This window comes from Ceratotherium simum, chromosome 11 (assembly GCF_057802395.1).
Source record: "Ceratotherium simum simum isolate JZ-2026a chromosome 11, ASM5780239v1, whole genome shotgun sequence".
Taxonomy (NCBI): domain Eukaryota; kingdom Metazoa; phylum Chordata; class Mammalia; order Perissodactyla; family Rhinocerotidae; genus Ceratotherium; species Ceratotherium simum.
In genome coordinates, this window is record NC_141910.1 from 23,661,347 (window position 1) to 23,681,843 (window position 20,497).

General features: G+C 37.9%; 1 protein-coding gene across 1 annotated transcript in view; it reads left to right on the plus strand.

Annotated features, from left to right (window-relative positions):
- The window catches only part of USP34 (ubiquitin specific peptidase 34), a 243,433-nt gene that overhangs the window by 43,371 nt on the left and 179,565 nt on the right, over positions 1 to 20,497 (plus strand). Inside the window, exon 2 of the mRNA XM_087436699.1 lies at positions 17,066 to 17,153. Within this exon, the coding sequence (XP_087292825.1) occupies positions 17,066 to 17,153 (88 nt within the window). The remainder of the gene's footprint in view (positions 1 to 17,065; positions 17,154 to 20,497) is intronic.

A 20,497-nucleotide genomic window follows, 5' to 3' on the forward strand; every position in this document is an offset into this window, starting at 1 on the left:
TTTATTCCTTTTTCTTGCCTAATTGCTCTGGCCAGAACCTCCAGTACTGTGTTGAATAAGAGTGGGGAGAGTGGGCACCCTTGTCTTGTTCCTTTTCTCAGAGGAATGGCTTTTAGTTTTTCCCCGTTGAGTATGATGTTGGCTGTGGGTTTGTCGTATATGGCCCTTATTATGTTGAGGTACTTTCCTTCTATACCCATTTTGTTGAGAGTTTTTATCATAAATGGATGTTGGATCTTGTCAAATGCCTTCTCTGCATCTATTGAGATGATCATGTGGTTTTTATTCCTCATTTTGTTAATGTGGTGTATCACTTTGATTGATTTGCCGATGTTGAACAATCCCTGTGTCCCTGGTATAAATCCCACTTGATCATGGTGTATGATCCTTTTAATGTATTGCTGTATTTGGTTTGCCAATATTTTGTTGAGGATTTTTCCATCTATGTTTTTTTTTTTTTTTTTTTTAAAGATTTTTTATTTATTTATTTTTCCCCCAAAGCCCCAGCAGATAGTTGTCTGTCATAGCTGCACATCCTTCTAGTTGCCGTATGTGGGACGCGGCCCCAGCATGGCCAGAGGAGCAGTGCGTCGGTGCGCACCCGGGATCCGAACCCGGGCTGCCGGCAGCACAGTGCGCGCACTTAACCGCCAAGCCACGGGGCCGGCCCTCCATCTATGTTAATCAGCTATATTGGCCTATAATTTTCCTTCTTTGTTTTGTCCTTTTCTGGTTTTGGTATCAAGGTAATGTTGCCCTCATTATTAGGAAGTGTTCCGTCTTATTCAATTTTTTGGAATAGTTTGAGAAGTATAGGTATTAAATCTTCTTTGAATGTTTGATAAAATTCTCTGGAGAAGCCATCTGGTCCTGCACTTTTATTTCTTGAGAGGTTTTTGATTACTGTTTCAATCTCTTTACTTGTGATTGGTCTATTCAGATTCTCTGTTTCTTCTTGGTTCAGTTTGGGAGATTGTGAGAGTCTAAGAATTTATCCATTTCTTCTAGACTGTCCAATTTGTTGGCATATAGTTTTTCATCGTATTCTCTTATAATCTTTTGTATTTCTGTGGTATCTGTTGTAATTTCTCCTCTTTCATTTCTAATTTATTTATTTGAGCCTTCTCTCTTTTTTTCTTAGTCTGGCTAAGGGTTTGTCAATTTTATTTTCTGAAAGAACCAATTCTTTGTTTCATTGATCCTTTCAACTGCTTTTTTGGTCTCAATTTCAATTATTTGTGCTCTAATTTTTATTATTCTCTCTTTCTGCTTTCTTCTCTCAAACTTTGGGCTTTGTTCTTCTTTTTCTAGTTCTGTTAGGTGTACTTTAAGGTTGCTTATTCGTGATTTTTTTTTGTTTGTTAAGGTGGGCCTGTATTGCTATGAGTTTCCCTCTCAGGACTGCTTTTGCTGCATCCCATATGAGTTGGTATGGCGTGTTTTCATTTTCATTTGTCTCCAGATATTTTTTTGATTTCTTCTTTAATTTCATCAATGATCCATTGTTCAGTAGCATGTTGTTTAGTCTCCCCATCTTTGTCAGTTTCCCAGTTATTTTCTTGTAGTTGATTTCTAGTTTCATAGCATTATGGTTGGAAATCACGCTTGTTACTATTTCAATCTTCTTAAGTTTATCGAGGTTTGCCTTGTTTCCCAACATATGGCCTATCCTTGAGAATGTTCCCTGCACACTTGAGAACAATGTGTAGTCTGCTGTTTTTGGGTGGAGTGCTCTGTGTATGTCTATTAAATCCATCTCATCTAGTTTTTCGTTTAAGTGCACTATTTTCTTATTGACTTTTTCTCTGGATGATCTATCCATTGATGTAAGTGGGGTGTTAAGATCCCCTACTATTTTTGTGTTGTTGTTTTTATCTTCTTTTAGGTTTGTTAATAGTTGCTTTATGTACTTTGGTGCTCCTGTGTTGGGTGCATATGTATTTATAATTGATATGTTTTCTTGGTGGAGTGTCCGTTTTATCCTTATATGTTGCCCCTCTTTGTCTCTACCTGTTTTATCTTCAAGTGAACTTTGTCTGATATAAGTATGGCAACACGTGCTTTCTTTTGGTTGCCATTAGCTTGGAGCATTGTTTTTCATACTTTCACTCTGAGCCTGTGTTTGTCTTTAGAGCTGAGATGTGTTTCCTGGAGACAGCATGTTGTTGGGTCTTGCTTTTTATTTAATCCATTGCGCTACTGTGTGTCTTTTGATCTGAGAGTTCAATCCATTTACATTTAGAGAGATTATTGATTTCTGAGGGCTTAATGTTGCTATTTTTTCGCTCATTTTCCGGTTCTTTTGCATTTCCTTTGTTTCTCGTCCTGTGTGTTTCGGACTACCAGTTCGGTTTGGTAGTTCTGTATGATGACTCTTTTAGTGTTCTCTTTGTTTATTGTATGTGACCCTGTTCTGATTATTTGTTTAGTGGTTACCCTGAGGTTTGTATAAAAAATCTTGTGGATGAGATAGTCCATTATCTGATGACGATTTATTTCCTTAGACTAAGTCAATTTGATCTGTTTACTCTTCCTGTTTTAAGTTACTGTTGTCACCACTTATTCCATCTTGTATTGTGAGTTTGTGTTTAAAGTGGTGAGGTTATATTTATTTTTGGTGTTTTTCTTCCCTTAATCTTTGATTTTTATAATTAAGTGTTTGCTAACTTATTCTGATAGAGAGCTGCAATTTTTCTGATTTTGTCTGCCTGTGTTTCTCCTTGCTCGAAGCTTTGTATCCCTTTTCTCTTTTTTTTTTTTTCAGGCCTGAGGGCCTTCTTGAGCATTTCTTGTAGTGGGGTCTCGTGGCAATGAACTCCCTTAGCTTTTGTTTATCTGGGAATGTTATTATTTCTCCATCATATTTGAAGGATATTTTTGCTGGATAGAGTATTCTTGGCTGAAAGTTTTTGTCTTTAAGAATTTAGAATATATCATTCCAGTCTCTCCTAGCCTGTAAAGTTTCTGTCAAGAAGTCTGCTGAGAGCCCGATGGGAGTTCCTTTGTATGTCATTTTTTTTGGTCTAGCTGCCCTTAATATTGTTTCTTTGTCATTGACTTTTGCCAGCTTTCCTACTATATGCCTTGGAGACAGTCTTTTCATGTTGATATATTTAGGCGATCTGTTGGCTTCATTCACTGATATTTCCAGCTCCTTCCCCAGATTTGGGAAGTTCTCAGCTATTATTTCCTTGAACAAGCTCTGGTTCTTTTTTCCCTCCCTTCTCCCTCAGGAATACCTATAATCCTTACGTTGCATTTCTTAATTGAGTTGGATATTTCTTGGAGAATTTCTTCTTTTTAGCCTCTGTTCTCTTTCCTCTATTGGGAGCATTTCTGCATTCCTATTCTCAATAAGGCTAATTATTTTCTCCATATTGTCAGCTCTGTTCTTCAAAGATTCTAGATTTTCCTTTATCTCCTCGATTGTGTTTTTCATCTCCAATGTTACTGATTGGTTTTTCTTTATGGTTTGAATCTCTTGTGAAGAAATTCCTGATTTCATTGAATTGTCTCTGTTTTCTTGTAATTCGTTGAGCTTTTCTGTGATAGCTGTTTTCAGTTCTCTGTCGTTTAGCTTATAAATTTCTTTGCCTTCAAGGTTGATTTCTGGGTGCTTGTCATTTTCCTCCTGGGCTGGAGATTTAGTATATTTTTGCATCCTGCCTGCCTATGTTGGCTTGTTTTGCCTCTTCCTAAAAATATCTGGTCGCAGTTTCCACCTGCTGCCACGGGATGGGGTTCAAGTGCTGTATATTCTGAGCCCACTGCAATTCTCAGGCGCTCTGGTGGACTCATTGCGCTGAGCGTGTGTTGGGGAAGGGCTCTCTCTCTTGCCTGCCCTGTCAGGGGGCTTCTCATTCTTCCCTTGCTATCTGCTCTCCTGGGGTGCTCAGATGTTGATGGCAGCCCCACAACAGTTCTGTCTCCTCCATGTGCGAATTTCACACAGGCTGTGAGCCAACTTGGAGAGCCACGGTTTCCCTGCAGAGGGCCCCCCCCCCCACCAGGGGAGCCATGCGGACTTGGAGTCGCAGATAGAGTGGGAACGGGGAGGATTTCTCCTTACCTCTCTCTACTTCCTCCAGGGGTTCCAGCATCTTCATCTTCAGATGTATGTTTGCGTGGGTATCTGAGACGTTTTTTGTGTTGTGGGAGTGTCCTTTGTTGGTATGTGAATGTCAGTTTTGTTATATCTTATCAGGAGAGAGTCTACGGGGTAGGCTTCCTTCGCCATGATGGTGCCATCACTATTTTAACATTTTGAGGGTTTTATTCTATTCTTTTGATCAGAGGTCTGCCTGTCAATCTTGATTATTGTTACTCAAGGGAATGTTTTTTTTTTTTTTTAATCTCTGAAGCTTTTACTAGAACTTTTTATGAAAAATTTCAAATATGTGCAAAAGAATAAAACACTTAAGATATTAAAAGTTAAAATTTGTTTGATGATAGTTCCCCCATGTTCGTAACTGTATAGTACCTTTGTTAATTGGCTTATATTTGTTTAACTGGCCCTTTGAATAGCCTTTTAAATGTGCTTGTAGCTCCAGGTCTGGTGATAGATCATTTAACCCTTCACTTTCAAGGCAACAGATTTTGAGTATTTATGATTTGTGGTTGTTTATAGAATTTTCTGACTGAATCTTGTTGCATTATTTAGTGAATTAAGCCTTAGGTTTATTAGCTTTTTTAACAGCTTTATCTTACCTTCCCATTCCCTTTTTCAGCAGTTATCCAGTACATTATGTGTCATCTCTTTTAATTCTCTGAACCTTTGCACGTGATGATCCTTGTGACTAGGATTCCATCCCCTGCAGACTTCTTTGTCATCACCCTGCCTTCCTATTCTTTTCTGACTGTCCTTCTTGCTTCCGTTTTTTCTGACTCTTGTCTTTCATCTTAGTTGTTACTTCTTTTATGAAACTTTCCTTAACCCTTTCCAAGACTGTTTCCATGTTCTGCTTTTTAGATTAAAAAGAAAAAAGAAGAGTTGGAAAGAGTTGATCATGACGAATTGTAATAAAAAGTTTTCTTGAATTAGGTGTGGTTGAGACAGAAAGGTTGGGAGATTTAAAAAAACCTAGAAAGTGTTCTGTATTTAGATTGCTCTGCAAATTGAGTTAGTGTTCAAACTCCTATAATAGAAGTTGGGAATGGGGCCAGTCCCAGTGGTCTGGTGGTTAAGTTTGGTGCACTCTGCTTCAGTGGCCCGAGTTTGATTCCTATGCCACTCGTCTGTCAGTGGCCTTGCTGTGGCTGCAGCTCACATACAAAAGGAGGAAGATTAGCAACAGATGTTAGCTCAGGGTGAACCTTCCTCAGCAAAAAAAAGAAAAAATAAAAGCTGGAATGGAAATGATAGACAGTGCACTGCTTTTGTTTCTTGTTAAATGCAAGATAAAATGCAGGATTTCAGTCAGTGGGCCAAAACCCTAAGAAAGGGCCCCATTTTAAAAGATTGGTTAATGTGCATTAATAGGTTTTAATATCAAGCGTTAGTTGAGCAATTTCTGTAAAGCCAAGGAACAACTTCTGGAGCCGTTTGTACTTATTTTAGCCATTTCGCCCACCTGGTTTGGCCACAGTGACTAACCTTAGTGCTGGCCAGGGTTTTAGATAGGGCTCAGCTTCTTGTAGTTTTTGTTGTTTTGAGACTTTGCTGAAAGTACATTTCTTGCTGGCTTCTCAGAGCCTCGGGGCAGGAATTCTTTGGATCTGAAATATATGAGGTTATGTTCATCAGCTTTGGCCTGCTCAGTGGTCATGAATTTTTTCCTCTGATAAGTTGTGAGATTGTATATGAGAATACGTAACCATTTGCTTTGGGTAAGATCTGGGTCATAGCTACCAGTAGTTTCTCACTAGACCCCTGGGTTATAACTCCCATCCTCTCACGTTTCCTTTTGGGGTTGTGCTTGCTGTCGGTGCTGTCCATTTCTGATCTTGAAGTTTTTATTGGCTTTTTTTTTTTTTTCTCTTTTTTGCTGGGAAGGATGTATCCTGAGCTAACATCTGGTGGCAATGTTACTCTTTTTTTTTTTGCCCTCCCAAAGCCCAAGTACATAGTTGTATATTCTAATTGTAGGTCTTTGTAGTTCTTCTATGTGAGTCACCACCACAGCATGGCTACTGATAGACAAGTGATGTGGTTCTGCACCTGAAAACTGAACCTGGGCTGCTGAAGCAGAGCGTGCCAAACCCTAACCACTGGATCATCAAGGCTGGTTCAGCATTTTCTTTTTTTAATCTTAGTGGTGAGAACCATTTTCTTTTCAGCCCGCTCCCCCCCCCCCCCCCAATGTATTGTGCCGGTGGGTACGTTTCTTTTAGTTACCGAATTTCCTTTTCTTGCTTGGGGGATGGCAACTCTCGCACCCTTGGGTATTGCCTGGCATTGATGTTTCTAGTTCTACTTTGATCTCTGCCATTGGGCGATTTTTGGTATTATTGAGACCAATGTGACAATTCCTCCACCTTGCTTGCCCTCTTCCCTGTCCAGATGGTTGACCCTTTGGGGTTGGAATATAGTTCCTCCTCTTCAGGAAATGGTGGAAGGATTTCTGGGTGAAGTTGCCTGCCTGCCTGCTTTTCTTCGTTTTTTTGTGTATTATACTGTGGGCTTTAATGGATCTCTGATGATTTGTAAAGACAAGTGGCTTCTTTTAAACTCCAGCCTGGGTTTCCCTATCTCCTTTTTCTAAAATTAATTAAAAAAATTTTTAATTGTAAAAATTCCATAACATAAAATTTACCATCTTAACCAGTAAGTGTACAGTTCAGTAGTGTTAAGCATATTCATATTGTTGTGCAACAGATCTCCAGAACTTTTTCATCTTGAAAACTGAAACTCTATACCCATTAAACAACTACCTGTTTCTCTCTGCCTCCAGACCCTTACAACTACCATTTCTATTTTCTGTTTCTATGAATTTGACTACTCAAGGTAGCTCATTTAAGTAGAATCATATAATATTTGTTGTTTTGTGACTGGTTTATTTACTTAAGATAATGTCGTCAAGGTTCATCCCTGTTGTAGCATGTGATAGGATTTTCTTCCTTTTTAAGGCTAATACTCTTTATATGCACACCACTTTTTATTTTTTCATTTGTCGGTGGACATTTGGGTTGCTTCTACCTCTTGCCTATTGTGAATAATGCTGCTGTGAACATAGGTGTACAAGTATCTCTTTGAGATCCTGCTTTAAATTCTTTTTTTTTTTTTTTTTTGTGAGGAAGACTGGCCATGAGCTAACATCTGTTGCCAGTCTTCCTCTTTTTCCTGAGGAAGATTGGCCATGAGCTAACATCCGTTGCCAGCCTTCCTCTTTTTCCTGAGGAAGATTGGCCGCGAGCTAACATCTGTGCGCGTCGTCTTCTGTTTTGCATATGGGATACCACCACAGCATTGCTTGATGAGTGGTGCATAGGTCCGTGCCCGGGATCCAAACTTGTGAACCCTGAGCCACCAAAGCGGAACATGCAAACTTAACTGCTATGCCACTGGGCTGGCCCCTACTTTTTTTAATAGTAGCCATTCTAATGGGGGAGAAGTGATATTTCATTGTGGTTTTGATTTGTGTACTTAGTTTTGAAGTCACGAAGTGTGAGTCTTCAAGTTTTTTCTTCTTTTTCAAGATTGTTTTGGTTATTAGGGGTCTCTTGAAGTTTCATATGAGTATAAGGGTGGGATTTTCTATTTCTGCAGAAAACATTGTTGGGATTGTAATAGGAATTGTATTAACTCTGTAGATCACTTTGGGCAGTGTTGACATTTAACAATGTTAAGTCTTTCACTTCATGAATATGAGATTTCTGTTTATTTGCATTTAATTTCTTTCAGCAGTGTTTTGTAGTTTTCAGTATACAAGTCTTTTGCCTCCTTGGTTAAGTTTGTTCCTAAATCTTTTATTCTTTTTGGTGCTCTTGTAAATGGAATTATGTTCTTTTTTTTTTTTTTTAATTCAGCTTACATTAATTTTATATGATGTGTGAAAGGATACTAATCAATTTTATCTTCAGAATGGTTGTCACTTATGTGAGAACTGTTTTTTATTTTTATTTTATTGGTGAGGAAAATTGGCCCTAAGCTAATATCTGTTGGCACTCTTCCTCTTTTTGCTTGAGGAAAATTGTCACTGAGCTAACATCTGGGCCAGTCTTCCTTTATTTTATATATGGGATGTAGCTACATCACGGCTTGATGAGCAATGTGTAGGTCTGCGCCCAGGATCAGAGCACACGAACTTAACCACTATGCCACCAGGCCGGCTCCTGGAATTGTGTTCTTAATTTCCTTTTCAGATCATTCATTGTTAATATGTAGAAATGCAGTGGATTTTTGTGTGTTGACTTTATGCCCTGCTACTTCACTGAATTCATTTATCCTAACAGGGTTTTTTTGTGAACTCTTTAGAGTTTTCTGCATATAAGATCATGTCATCTGTCAACAGAGGTAATTTTACTTCTTCCTTTCCAATTTCTCTCTCTTACTTCATTGCTCTGGCTAGAACTTCCAATACTATGTTGAATAGAAGTTGTGAAAGTGACTACTTTTTCTTGTTCCTGATCTTAGAGGAGAAGCTTTCAATCTTTAACCATTGTATACACTATTCGCTGTGTGTCTGGAGAGCCCTGATAAGATGTCCTTCCCCCTACCTTTCTGGTTATGGAGTAGATATAATGGAATTAGTTGAAAAGCTTGTGTTGGTGAGCAGTTAGGCTACCAGGTGGGCCTCAGGTGGGGATAGGTGTCTGACCATACATATGCTTTTTCCAGAATGTGTGTCATTTGTGTTTTGTGTTAGAGAAGGATCATTGCAACCCTGAAGGATCTACTCCCTGTGTTTTCAGGCTGTGGAAGGAAAACTGGCATTGTGTATTATGGTTTCTTCTTCTTGCTGAAATCATCCAAACCAAGAGCTTATCTTTAGTAGTTGCCTTATCTCATCCCCCACTATATCTTATTCTGTCATGGTTGCCAGCTAGGTTTCATTGTCAGGATCTTCTCCCTGATGGGCAGTAGTGTCTTTGGCTTCCAAGGCCTCAGGTGCTATTACCTTGTTATCCATTTGTTTGGTATATACTTTTGCCTTATGACTTTTCGTTCTCTCCCTGGTCAAGAGAATTTTTTTACCCCTCTTGGTTTAGTCGGTACTGCCAGAGAGGAATCTTTCAACCTCCTATTTGGACTTTCAGCGTTTCTGGAGCTGAGTAGGGGAAGAGTGCCGTAAAGTCTCGACGTTGTGTATATAGCCTGATCTAAAACAAGGTTTTTTTTTTTTTTAAGTAAAAATTAAGCTCATATACAACATTGGTAAATAGAGGAATGGTATGAGTATAATGGAACATCTTACTGGTTCATTTGGGATTTTCCTCCGTCACAGTAATGTTTTACATTGATCCACACAAGCTTTCCTGTGATTAAAGAAAAGACCACACCAGTATATGAAGAAACAGTAACAAAGCTGACAGTCCTCAGAAATGCCTTCTTGTTTTGCATATGGTGATTGCTTTTATTGCCTTCAAGGACTTCTATGTTTTCTACTTTGTAAAAGATACATGGAGAAAGTGAAGTAGGTGCTAAGTCATTAAAATTATAGATTCATGAGAATGGTTGTATTCCATCTTTAGTTTTTGGGAAATGATCCTTATTAGAATTGAATGCCCTCAGGCACCTTCATATCAAAAGATGAAGCAAGGGCCTCATGGTTTAAAGCTGCAGGTTTATTGACACTGGTTAGGTGCAAATGCCAACAGAGATTTAACTGTGCTAGTATTTTTCTTTTCAATTTTATTGAGGTCATAATAGTTTATAACATTGTGAAATTTCAGTTGTACATTATTATTTCTCAGTCACCGTATAAATGTGACCCTTTACCCTTATGCCCACCCCCCAACCCCCTTCCTCTCTGGTAACCTTTAGTCTATTCTCTTTGGCCATATGTTAGTTTATCTTTCATGTATATGTGAAATCATACAGTGTTTGTCTATCTCTGTCTGGCTTATTTCTCTTAATGTAATAACCCTCAAGGTCCATCCTTGTTGTTCCAAATGGGACAATTCTGTCTTTTTTTATGGCTGATTAGTATTCCACTGTATATATATATATACCACATCTTCTTTATCCATTCATAAGTTGGATTGTCTGTTTTATCATTATGTACTTCCTTCTTTAAGTCTCACTGCTTGTGTTATCTTGAAGTATACGTTGTCAGTGTGGCAACACCTGCTTTCTTTTGGTTGCCATTAGCTTGGAGTATTGTTTTTCATCCTTTCACTCTGAGCCTGTGTTTGTCTTTAGAGCTGAGATGTGTTTCTTGGAGACAGCATATTGTTGGGTCTTGCTTTTTAATCCATCCCACCACTCTGTGTCTTTTGATCTGAGAATTCAATCCATTTACTTTTAGAGTGATTATTGATATATGAGGGCTTAATGATGCCATTTTGTCACTCATTTTCCAGTTATTCCTTATGTCCCTTGTTTCTCGTCTTGTGTATTTCCGACTACCAGTTCAGTTTGGTAGATGGTTTGTCTTTATCATTTCTGACAGTTTGTTTAGTGGTTACCATGAGGTTTGTATAAAAAAATTTCCTAGATGAGGTAGTTCATTTTCTGATTGCCTCTTGTTTCCTTAGTCTAAGCCAATTCCATCCTTTTCCTCTTCCCCTTCTAAGTTATTGTTGTCACAATTTACTCCATCTTGTGTTGTGAGTTTGTGGTTAAAATGATGAGATTATATTTATTTTTGATGTTTTCCTTTCCTTTATCTTTAATATTATAATTGTTTGCTAACCTGTTCTGATAGAGAGCTGCAGTTTCCTGATTTGTCTGCCTATTTATCTATTTGCTCAAGGGGTTGTAAACCCTTTATTTTTTGAGGTATGAAGGCCCTCTGGATCATTTCCTGTGGGTGGGGTCTTGTGGTGATGAACTCCCTTAGCTTTTGTTTATCTGGAAAAGTTTTTGTTTCTCCGTCATATCTGAAGAATATTTTCACTGGATAGAGTATTCTTGGCTGAAAGTTTTTGTCTTTCAGAATTTTGAATATATCATGCTATCTCTCCTAGCCTGTAAGGTTTCTGTTGAGAAATCCACTAACAGCCTAATAGGGGTTCCTTTTTAAGTTATTTTCTTCTGCCTTGCTGCACTTAATTTTTTTCTTTGTCCTTGAGTTTTGCCAGTTTTGGTACTACATGCCTTGGAGCAGGTCTTTTTACATTGATATAATTAGGAGTTCTATTAGCTTCTTTTACTTGTATTTCCAGCTCCTTTCCCAGGTGTGGGAAGTTCTCAGGTATTATTTCTTTGAACAAGCTTTATGCTCCATTCTCCTTCTGGAATACCTATAATCCTTATATTGCATTTCCTAATTTAGTCAGATATTTCTCAGAGAATTTCCTCATTTCTTTATAATCCTAGTTCTCTCTCCTCCTCCGTCTGAAGTATTTCTGTATTTCTGTTCTCCACATTGCTAATTCTGTCCTCCATGTTATCAGCTCTGTTATTCAGCAACTACAGATTTTTCTTTATCTCATCCATTTTGTTTTTCATCTCCAATATTTCTGATTGGTTTTTCTTTATAGTTTCAATCTCTTTTGTATAGAATTCCTTCTGTTCATTAATTTTGTTCCTGATTTCATTGATCTATCTGCATTTTCTTGTAACTCATTGAGTTTTTTTTTATGATAGCCATTTTGAATTCTCTGTCATTTAGATTGCAAATTTATGTACCTTCACCATTGATTTCTGGGTGCTTGTCATTTTCCTTCTGGTCTGGAATATTAATATATTTCTTCATACTATTTGGCGGCATGGATTTGTGCCTTTGCATAGTGATGGTATTTGGTTGCAGATTCCACCTGTCGCCACTGGGGGGATGGTGAGGAGCTGTGTATTCTGAGCCCACCACGATCCCTGGTATCTGTGCTTGTCCTTTGAATCTATGCTGACAGGACCTGTCTGCGATTGTGGCTCACCAGCTTGCTCACAGCTGCTGCTTTACTAGCACATGCCCGGGTCCTCTGGCTGACTGGCTGTCTGGGAGGGGGAGAGGGGTATTTCATTTTGTGTGTGCAAGCGGGGGTGTTCTCGCTCTGCCCTCGCTGTCTGCTCTCCTGGTGTGCTGGCTTGATGAAGACACTACCACAATAGCTTAGCCTCCTCTGTGTGGAGCTTTCCTGTGGGCTTTGAGGGAACTTTGAGAGCAAAGATGTTCCCATGAGAGCCATTCCTCCTCCTCCTTTTCTCAGAGCCACGCATGCTCCCGCACCCTGGGTCACTGCCAAGGAGGGAGAGGAGATCCCCTTACCTCCTTCCACTTCCTCTTGGTGGGGGGTCCAGCACCTCCACCTTCAGACGTATGGCTGCATGGGTCTCTCAGACGTCTTTTGTGTTGTGTGAATGTCCTCTGTTGGTTTGTGAATGTCCTTTTCCTTTTATCTTAGTGGGGAGAGTCTAAGAGAAGAGCACACTCCACCATGATGCTGACATCATTCCTGTGCTAGTATTTTTTATGTTAAATCAGATTAGCTCCTGATTTTTGTCAGTGTTCTGGTTGTAAAGTTTCATAGGTTTGGAGTAGTCTGCTTTTAATCTTGTTTTATTGTTAGCCTCATTATTCTTTAGTCAAAGATTTTGTATCACATGTGGCTTCTCAGGAATCCTTACATGACATAGTAGGAAATGCTTGTACAGAGGTTTTACATGTTTTCAATATGATACTCCTGGCTTTCAGTGGTCTGGCTTTCTGAAAACCAGATCTCTGGCTGAGTATCTCCAGAGAGGAAACAGTGTTTTGGAGATCATGTGTGTTTGTGTGTGTGAGTGTGGTGTGGGTCAGAGAATGGGTGTATGTCTTAACTGCTTCTTAATAAGACTTGAATATTTTTTAGCCCCACCTGTATTCCTGCTTTCAGAGGTACTCACTGTTTCCAATTCCTGAGGTTTTCGCAGATTTCATGGGACACAGTTAACCTGCTTCTATTCCCCACTGTCAGCCTGATTTTTTAGCTTGTTATGGCTTTACTAAGTTAGGTACCATTTTCTCTCACAATTTAGTTGTTTTTGCCCCTGTGTGTTTATATTTTATTTTCTCTCATCGTTTTGGTGGAGTTTTGGGAGGAAGTGTAGACGAAAGTATATGTTGAATCTGGCATATTTAACTGGAAAAAATTAATTATGAAATAGGTCAGACCTATAGAAAAAAACCCTAAAAGTAAGGTATACATTTATCTGCCAAATTTAATAGATAGTTACATATTATTTTTTTTAAAAAAGAAAGAAAAATTGACTGAAACTGCTAAAAAGCATTTGCTCTCTCCTGTCCCTTTTCCTTTTCCCCAGATGTAACCATTCTCTTGACATGGATGTATGTTATTACAGTGTATGTATTTGTTCTATAATTGTATATGAGTCATAACAACACAGGTTTTTTTTTTGTTAAAATTGTTAACAAATGATATGATACTGTCTGTATCCTTTCGAAACTATTTCACTAATCATTTTGCATTTGAATTTTAGACATTTTGATGGAGAGTCATTTTATTAACGTAATTACCTGTTTTCATTCTCATGGATTGTACTTTTCATTTCATTCATCTCAGTTTGGGTTCCTCCTCTGTCACTCCAGTAAAAGTAGTCTTTATTTTTTTAAAAAATGTCCCCTTCCTCCAGTTAAAATTTTTACTTACAATATATTTTTGCAAACTACTTAGGAATAAGGGATACAAATGGTTGATATTTAAACTTTTCTTTAATACCAGTCCCGAAATAGTTATAGTGTGAATGTTATTCATAAGAAATAACTTCTGGATAATGAGCTCTATTCCTTTTTTGTTTTGTTGTAATTTTTATTACATATATGTGCCTTGTTAAAAGTCTCAAATAGTTTTGCAAGGCTTATAACAAAAAAGAGCAGTCTCTTGCTGCCCCCCCCCCCCAGGTAATCCATTTCTGTTTTATCTGATCTTTTTCCCCTCAGCTTTTACCTTCCTATGTCTAAATAATAAGATTATATTGTTCTTTCTTTCATTTTTTTTGGTTGAGGAAGACTGGTCTTAAGCTAACATCTGCTGCCAACCTTCCCCTTTTTGCTTGAGGAAGATTGGCCCTGAGCTAACGTCTGTGCCGGTCTCCCTCTCTTTTGTATGTGGGTTGCCACCACAGCATGGCTTGACGGGTGTTGTATGTCCGTGCCCAGAATCCGAACCTGTGAGCCTGGGCTGCAGAAGTGGAGCGCTCCAAACTCAACACTACGTTACGGGGCGGGCCCCATATTGTTATTTATTTATTTTTTTTGTGAGGAAGATCAGCCCTGAGCTAACATCTGATGCCAATCCTCCTTTTTTTTTTTTTTTTTCTTTGCTGAGAAACATTTGCCCTGGGCTAACATCTGTGCCTATTTTCCTTTACTTTATATGGGACGCTGCCACAGCATGGCTTGACAAGCGGTGCGTTGGTGCATGCCCGGAATCCGAACCGGCGAGCCCCAGGCTGCCAAAGCAGAATGCGTGCACTTAACCACTGCGCCAGCCTCCCATATTTTTATTTCTTGATACATATTTTCAACTGTTGATTTCCTTCTGTGGGAGAAGAGAATTAGTGTTTTTACCTTTGCCATGCCTTTCCAGTTGCTTTTGGATCACTATTGGGTATTTATGTTACTAGGACTATGTAAACACTGTTCCCTGCTGAGCCAGGTAGTATACTGTAACTATGTTTCTTGCCTTGTATAATTTCTTTCATTCTTTTTTTTTTTTTTTTTTTTGAGGAAGATCAGCCCTGAGCTAACATCCACTCCAATCCTTCTCTTTTTGCTGAGGAAGACTGGCCCTGGGCTAACATCTGTGCCCATCTTCCTCCACTTTATATGGGATGCTGCCACAGCATGGCTTGACAAGCGGTGCATTGGTCCGTGCCCGGGATCCAAACCCAGGCCGCCAGCAGTGGAGCGTGTGCACTTAACCGCTATGCCATGGGGCCGGCCCCAATTTCTTTCATTCTTATCATTAGTAGTTGCCAATTTGTATGCACGTGTGTGTTGAGTTTTGTCTTCATCTGTTCTAATTCCTCCGCAAGCTTGAGACGTTTAAGACTACTGTAACTGAGTAAAACTCTTTTCATGTGAATTAAATGTAAATTGTGTGTTTAGTCCCCCCACCTCTGAACCACCTTACCTAGCGCCATTTTATTCTCTTATTCTTATCTCAACTAGTGTTCTTGGGGTCTGTGCACAGTGATCATCCTTAGATCTCCCTTCACATTATCCTACTGATTCTCTTTAAATGTGAACTTCTTTCCCTAGAATGTTTTAATTTCTTTTTCTCTTTTTAATATCTGAATTCTTACCATTGTAGTCTTTGCTTAAAAATCACCTCCTCCTTAGATAGTCTTCCTGATTATCCATTCTGAGGTGGCTTATGCTTATTTGTTATACAATACTCTCCTTGGTTTCTGCTTGGCATTTATCACTATATGTATGAATTTTATGATTTATTCATTTACGTCTTTTTGTCCTTCTTCATCACTAGACTAAGTTCCATGAGGTGGGGACTGTCCCTATTTCATATACCATTGTATGTCTACTACTTAGCAGATGTAATGTTCAACAGGTATTAGATGAATGCATAGATGATGACTTCTAGACACAGTGCAGATTTAAATGCTGTGAGTTATGTTATCTTGTTGGGCTTTCTCTGTTATAGGTTTGGCAAACTATGGCTAATTGTGCAAAATCTGGCCAGCTGCTTGTTTTTGTAGTATGGCCAGGCTCATTTGTTTATATATTGTCTATGGCTGCTTTCAAGATACAAAGACAGAGCTGCCTAGTTGTGAAAGAGACTGTATGGCCTGCAAATCCTAAAATATTCACTTTCTGGCCCTTCACAGAAACATTTGCTGACCCCTGATCTTGTACAAACATTTTATCTTAGAAGACTTACTTGGACCATTCGCTAAATTGTATTTCTTTTTTTTAAATATTTTTCACATTTATTAGTCATTTGTGAATTGTCCTTGCTCATTTTTTTTTTCTTTTGTGAGCAAGACTGGCCCTGAGCTAACATCTGTACCCATCTTCCTTCACTTTGTATGGGACGCCGCCACAGCATGGCCTGACAAGTGGTGCGTCGGTGCATGCCTGGGATCCGAACCCAGGCCACCAGCAGCGGAGTGCATGCACTTAACCGCTAGGCCACGGGGGCGGCCCCTGTATTTCTTTATACAGTTTCTATTCTGGATTTAACTTTATATTCCTTTCATAGTAGTACATATTGTATATGAAATGCCTGTGTGTCTGTCAGGGTCCAGTCAGGGACTTGAAGAGGAAATTTAATAAAGACAAGTAATTACACAGATGTGGGAGTTTTAAAGAGCGAGGAGGGAACCCCGAGGACACCCAGAGATGATGATGTTGATGACGACAATGACAACAACTGCAGGAAGTGGCCAATCTCCCCTAAGGCTGGGGAAACAAAGGAAAGAGGGTTGTCAGAATCTAATCACTTAGAAGTGGGCCCTGTGAAGGAAGCTAGGACTTCAAGGAAGGGATGCTCCTTGGCTACTTCTGGTACCTCTGAGAGGGGTATCATGAGATTGGTTCTTGGAGCTGGAGCCTGGAATCATGCTGCTACTAAGTGATGCTTTCAGATACAGCAAGAAGAGATGTCCTTGTTCTCCTGCCATCTAGTCTCCTAGTGCCATGTAGGCACTGGAGGAACATCTTAACAGGAATCCAGCTAGAAATGAACAATGTGGCTTGCAGAGTTCCAGCCCCAGCATCACAAAGCATAGAACAGAATGGTAGATTTGAAGTTGAGAGACAATACCAGAAAAACTGGCAAAGTGTCTTCTTTTTTTTCCCCCCCAAAATTATGTCTGTTAAAAATCTCTTCTTAGGCTCAAATTAGTCATTGATTAAAGATTTATTTTCTTTGGTGAAAGCAAAAAAATAATTATCTGAAATATTTTTGTTTGTAAATCTAGGCTTTTTTCTAAGTATTGGCTTTAATATTGGTTTATCATTATTTATTCATAATTTTACAAATTATTTTTTCTACTTTATTTCAGTATCAGATATAGAAGGTGGTGATGGACTGCAGCTCAGAAAGGAACATACTCTCAAAATATTTGCTTATATCAATTCCTGGACACAGAGGTATGCATCTTTAAGTATTTTGAAGACTAACTTTGTGAGTTGTGTTTTAAATTGGCATTGTTTGTCATCAAATTTTCCTTTTAGGATGTTGAGTTGTATTCCATATGAAATTAAATGACAGTTTATCAATATTTATTAGATCTTCTTTTCCTTACTCATGGGGCTATTCATGGTTTTGTTTTTAAAACATGAAAATAAAAATCTTTCTTTCTTTAACCCCTCCTTCATTACTTAAAAATATAGGAGTGATTGAAATTCTAAAAATAACTATTTTGGGAGATTAAAGAATCATTACGTCATAGCTAGAGACCTATAACAAACTTAATCCTTGAAACAAATCAGTATTGTGGTAGAGGTCACTTTGACCCGTCTGTCTGGAAGCCATTTGCTGTTTGTTCCTTTTCCATAATAATTATATATATTCAACCAATTTTTAAATAATACATATATTGAGAATATAGAGAATAAAACTTAAGGGAACACAATCGTTAATATAACCAAAGTTTGTAACAACGTTTGCAAATTCCTGTTCCTCAATGTGATTTTAGCTGGTCATGGCTAAAAATTCTTTTTGCTTGTGTGCCTATCTTGTTTAAACTTCTTGGTCCTTATAAAATTTTTATGGGTAAAGAATGTTTGAAGCACTGTGTGTGATGATTAATGAATATGTTAAATGCAGTGATAACATAAATGAATGTCTTAAGGCACACAGTCTAGCTGATCATAGAGTTTATCAGAATAGTTTAATTTCAAATAGCATTTGCTCTACAGTAATACTCATTTTTATTATATTTTTTCCTTCTGTTAATAAAATTGGTGCATATATTTGTTCCAAAAAAGATGATAGATTTTAGTTATTTAAAACTTATGTGCCATTATTATTCTCATCTCTTTTTCTGAGTCTCAGCCAGCTGAATTTTTTTGACTAAGTTTAGCAGTGGTGGTTGTTGCTTTCATTATGGGTAGGATAGATGGTTGGATATTTCATAATACTAATAGGTTAATGATTTAAAATTAACGTTAGTAGTCTAAAGGATTTGCTGAGAAATGTTGCATTTGAGTCATAATTTTGGCTTTATTTATTGTAACTACAGCTAGGTGGCAACATGTTATACTAGAATAAAACCATACTTCTAATTTCAGGGTTTATGGTTGTACCACTAAATAAAATGAAATCTAGAGAAATAATATCATTTTCCTAATGTCTCGCCACTAGTTATTGGTAGAGCTGTGTGGTAGTTATATTTTCCCATTCCTAGTTTACTTTTATCCTAGGTATATACTCAGGAATTTTTAAGAGGGTCTGTGGATGGGAATGAAATTATAAAGGAAATTTTGATATGTACAGTTTTAAGCAGTAATTTGTAGGTTTCATCAGAATATTAAAGGATGTTTGCCCCCAAACTATAGAGACCCTCTGGCTTTATCTCATGCTGCTCTAGAGTGTAGTAGTTAAGAGTGTGGCCTTGGAGCCAGATATATGTGGCTTCTAGTCCTGCTTCATCACTTGTGTATTGGATGATTATGACAAGTTAGTTAACTTCTGTAAGCTCTTGAGGTTGTGAATAAACAAAGTGGTTAGCACAGTATCTGACAAAAGAACTTAATAAACACCTATTTTAATTAAAACTGTTAAAATTTATTTATAAAATGAAATATATATTGAAGGGTACATAAGCTAAAGCATGAAAAGCTGAACTGGAAAATAGTTTGTAACATTTATAATTCTTTTCACATGTTAAGTATGAACAATCTTTTGCTGGTAGTCAAAAGTACTAAAAAGTAGAATGTTACAATCTTAATTGTTCATGCCAATAAAAGAGAGAAGAAGTGACAATAAAATATCCAGTTGTGGGGCTGGCCCAGTGGCTTAGTGGTTAAGTGCGCGTGCTCCGCTGCTGGAGGCCCGGGTTCGGATCCCAGGCGCACACTGACACACCGCTTGTCCGGCCATCCTGAGGCCGTGTCCCACATACAGCAACTAGAAGGATGTGCAGCAGACATACAACTATCTACTGGGGCTTTGGGGAAAAAAAAGGAGGAGGGTTGGCAATAGATGTTAGCTCAGAGCCGGTCTTCCTCAGCAAAAAGAGGAGGATTAGCATGGATGTTAGCTCGGGGCTGATCTTCCTCACAAAACATAAATGAATGAATGAATGAATGAATGATACACTCGTAAAATCTTGGAGAAAATACAGAGAATCAGAGTAAAAAAATAAAATAAAAGCATGCCACCACCCAGAGTAACTGCTAACTTTTTGTATAACATTGGTATGAGATTGTGAACAGTTTAAAAATTTACAGAGATGTTATTTTACTACATGTATGTTTTATAATCTGATTTTTTTGTATAGTCAACTGTGATCAGTCTCTCCATGTCATCAGATATTATCTGTCATCATTTTTAATGGCTGTATAGCAGTCATATAGCTACCACTCCTTTGTTTTGTCTGTAAGGTCAGGGAAGTTAGTTATGTATGTTGGTTTTAACAGATTATCATTATTTTATTTTATTAATATTGTAATTGGGACTGGAATGGGAGGAAAACTAATTCATAGAATGGAGAGAGAAGATGAGGAGAACAAATTGAAGAATATAAATTAGGAAAATAGCATATAAGGGTCTGAACGGAATATCATGTGTGACAAAAGCATTGATACCACAAGGCATAATCTTTCGTGTTGAAAGTGTTGCTAGTGTTTTTAGCCTTGTTTTAAGCTTATTACAAAACATGCTTAGGTTTATATTTTGTAAATTCCACATTCCTTAGCAGGTGTTCAAGACTGTTCGTTGTCTCCTACCTATCTATTTTTTAAACTGTATTTCAAGATTTCTCCCCTAAAAGAATTCTGAGTGTCAGCTAGGGTTGAAGTTCTGTCTGACCTTTGTATTTTCAGTCTAAAAATTGTACCTTTCATACCTGTCATTTGTACTTAATAAATGTTTGAGGCTATTGCTTTTATTTTTCATTGTTTATAATCTTCATTTTTTAGAACAGTTTCAGAAGCTATTGCTTTTGAACAGGTTAATGTATGTTTTCCACTCTTTAAGGCTCTGCTTTTTATTTTGGCATTAATTAATTTGACTAGTGGGATATTGATATTGACCACTGTTGAAAGTAGTGCTTTTCAGAAATTAGGTCATAAATAAAACAACTTTCGCTGAGGTTGGATACTCTAGATTAGCAGTCCTTTCATGTGTTCAGCAGTGCCAGGCCAGGGAAAATGTTAGATCCATTGCTATATTTGTTGTTAGATAGAATTATAGAATCCAGGTTAAAAGTAATTTAGTTTTGACGTGTAGGTCCCACATGAATGGTTAGTTGTTATTATTTTATTAATTG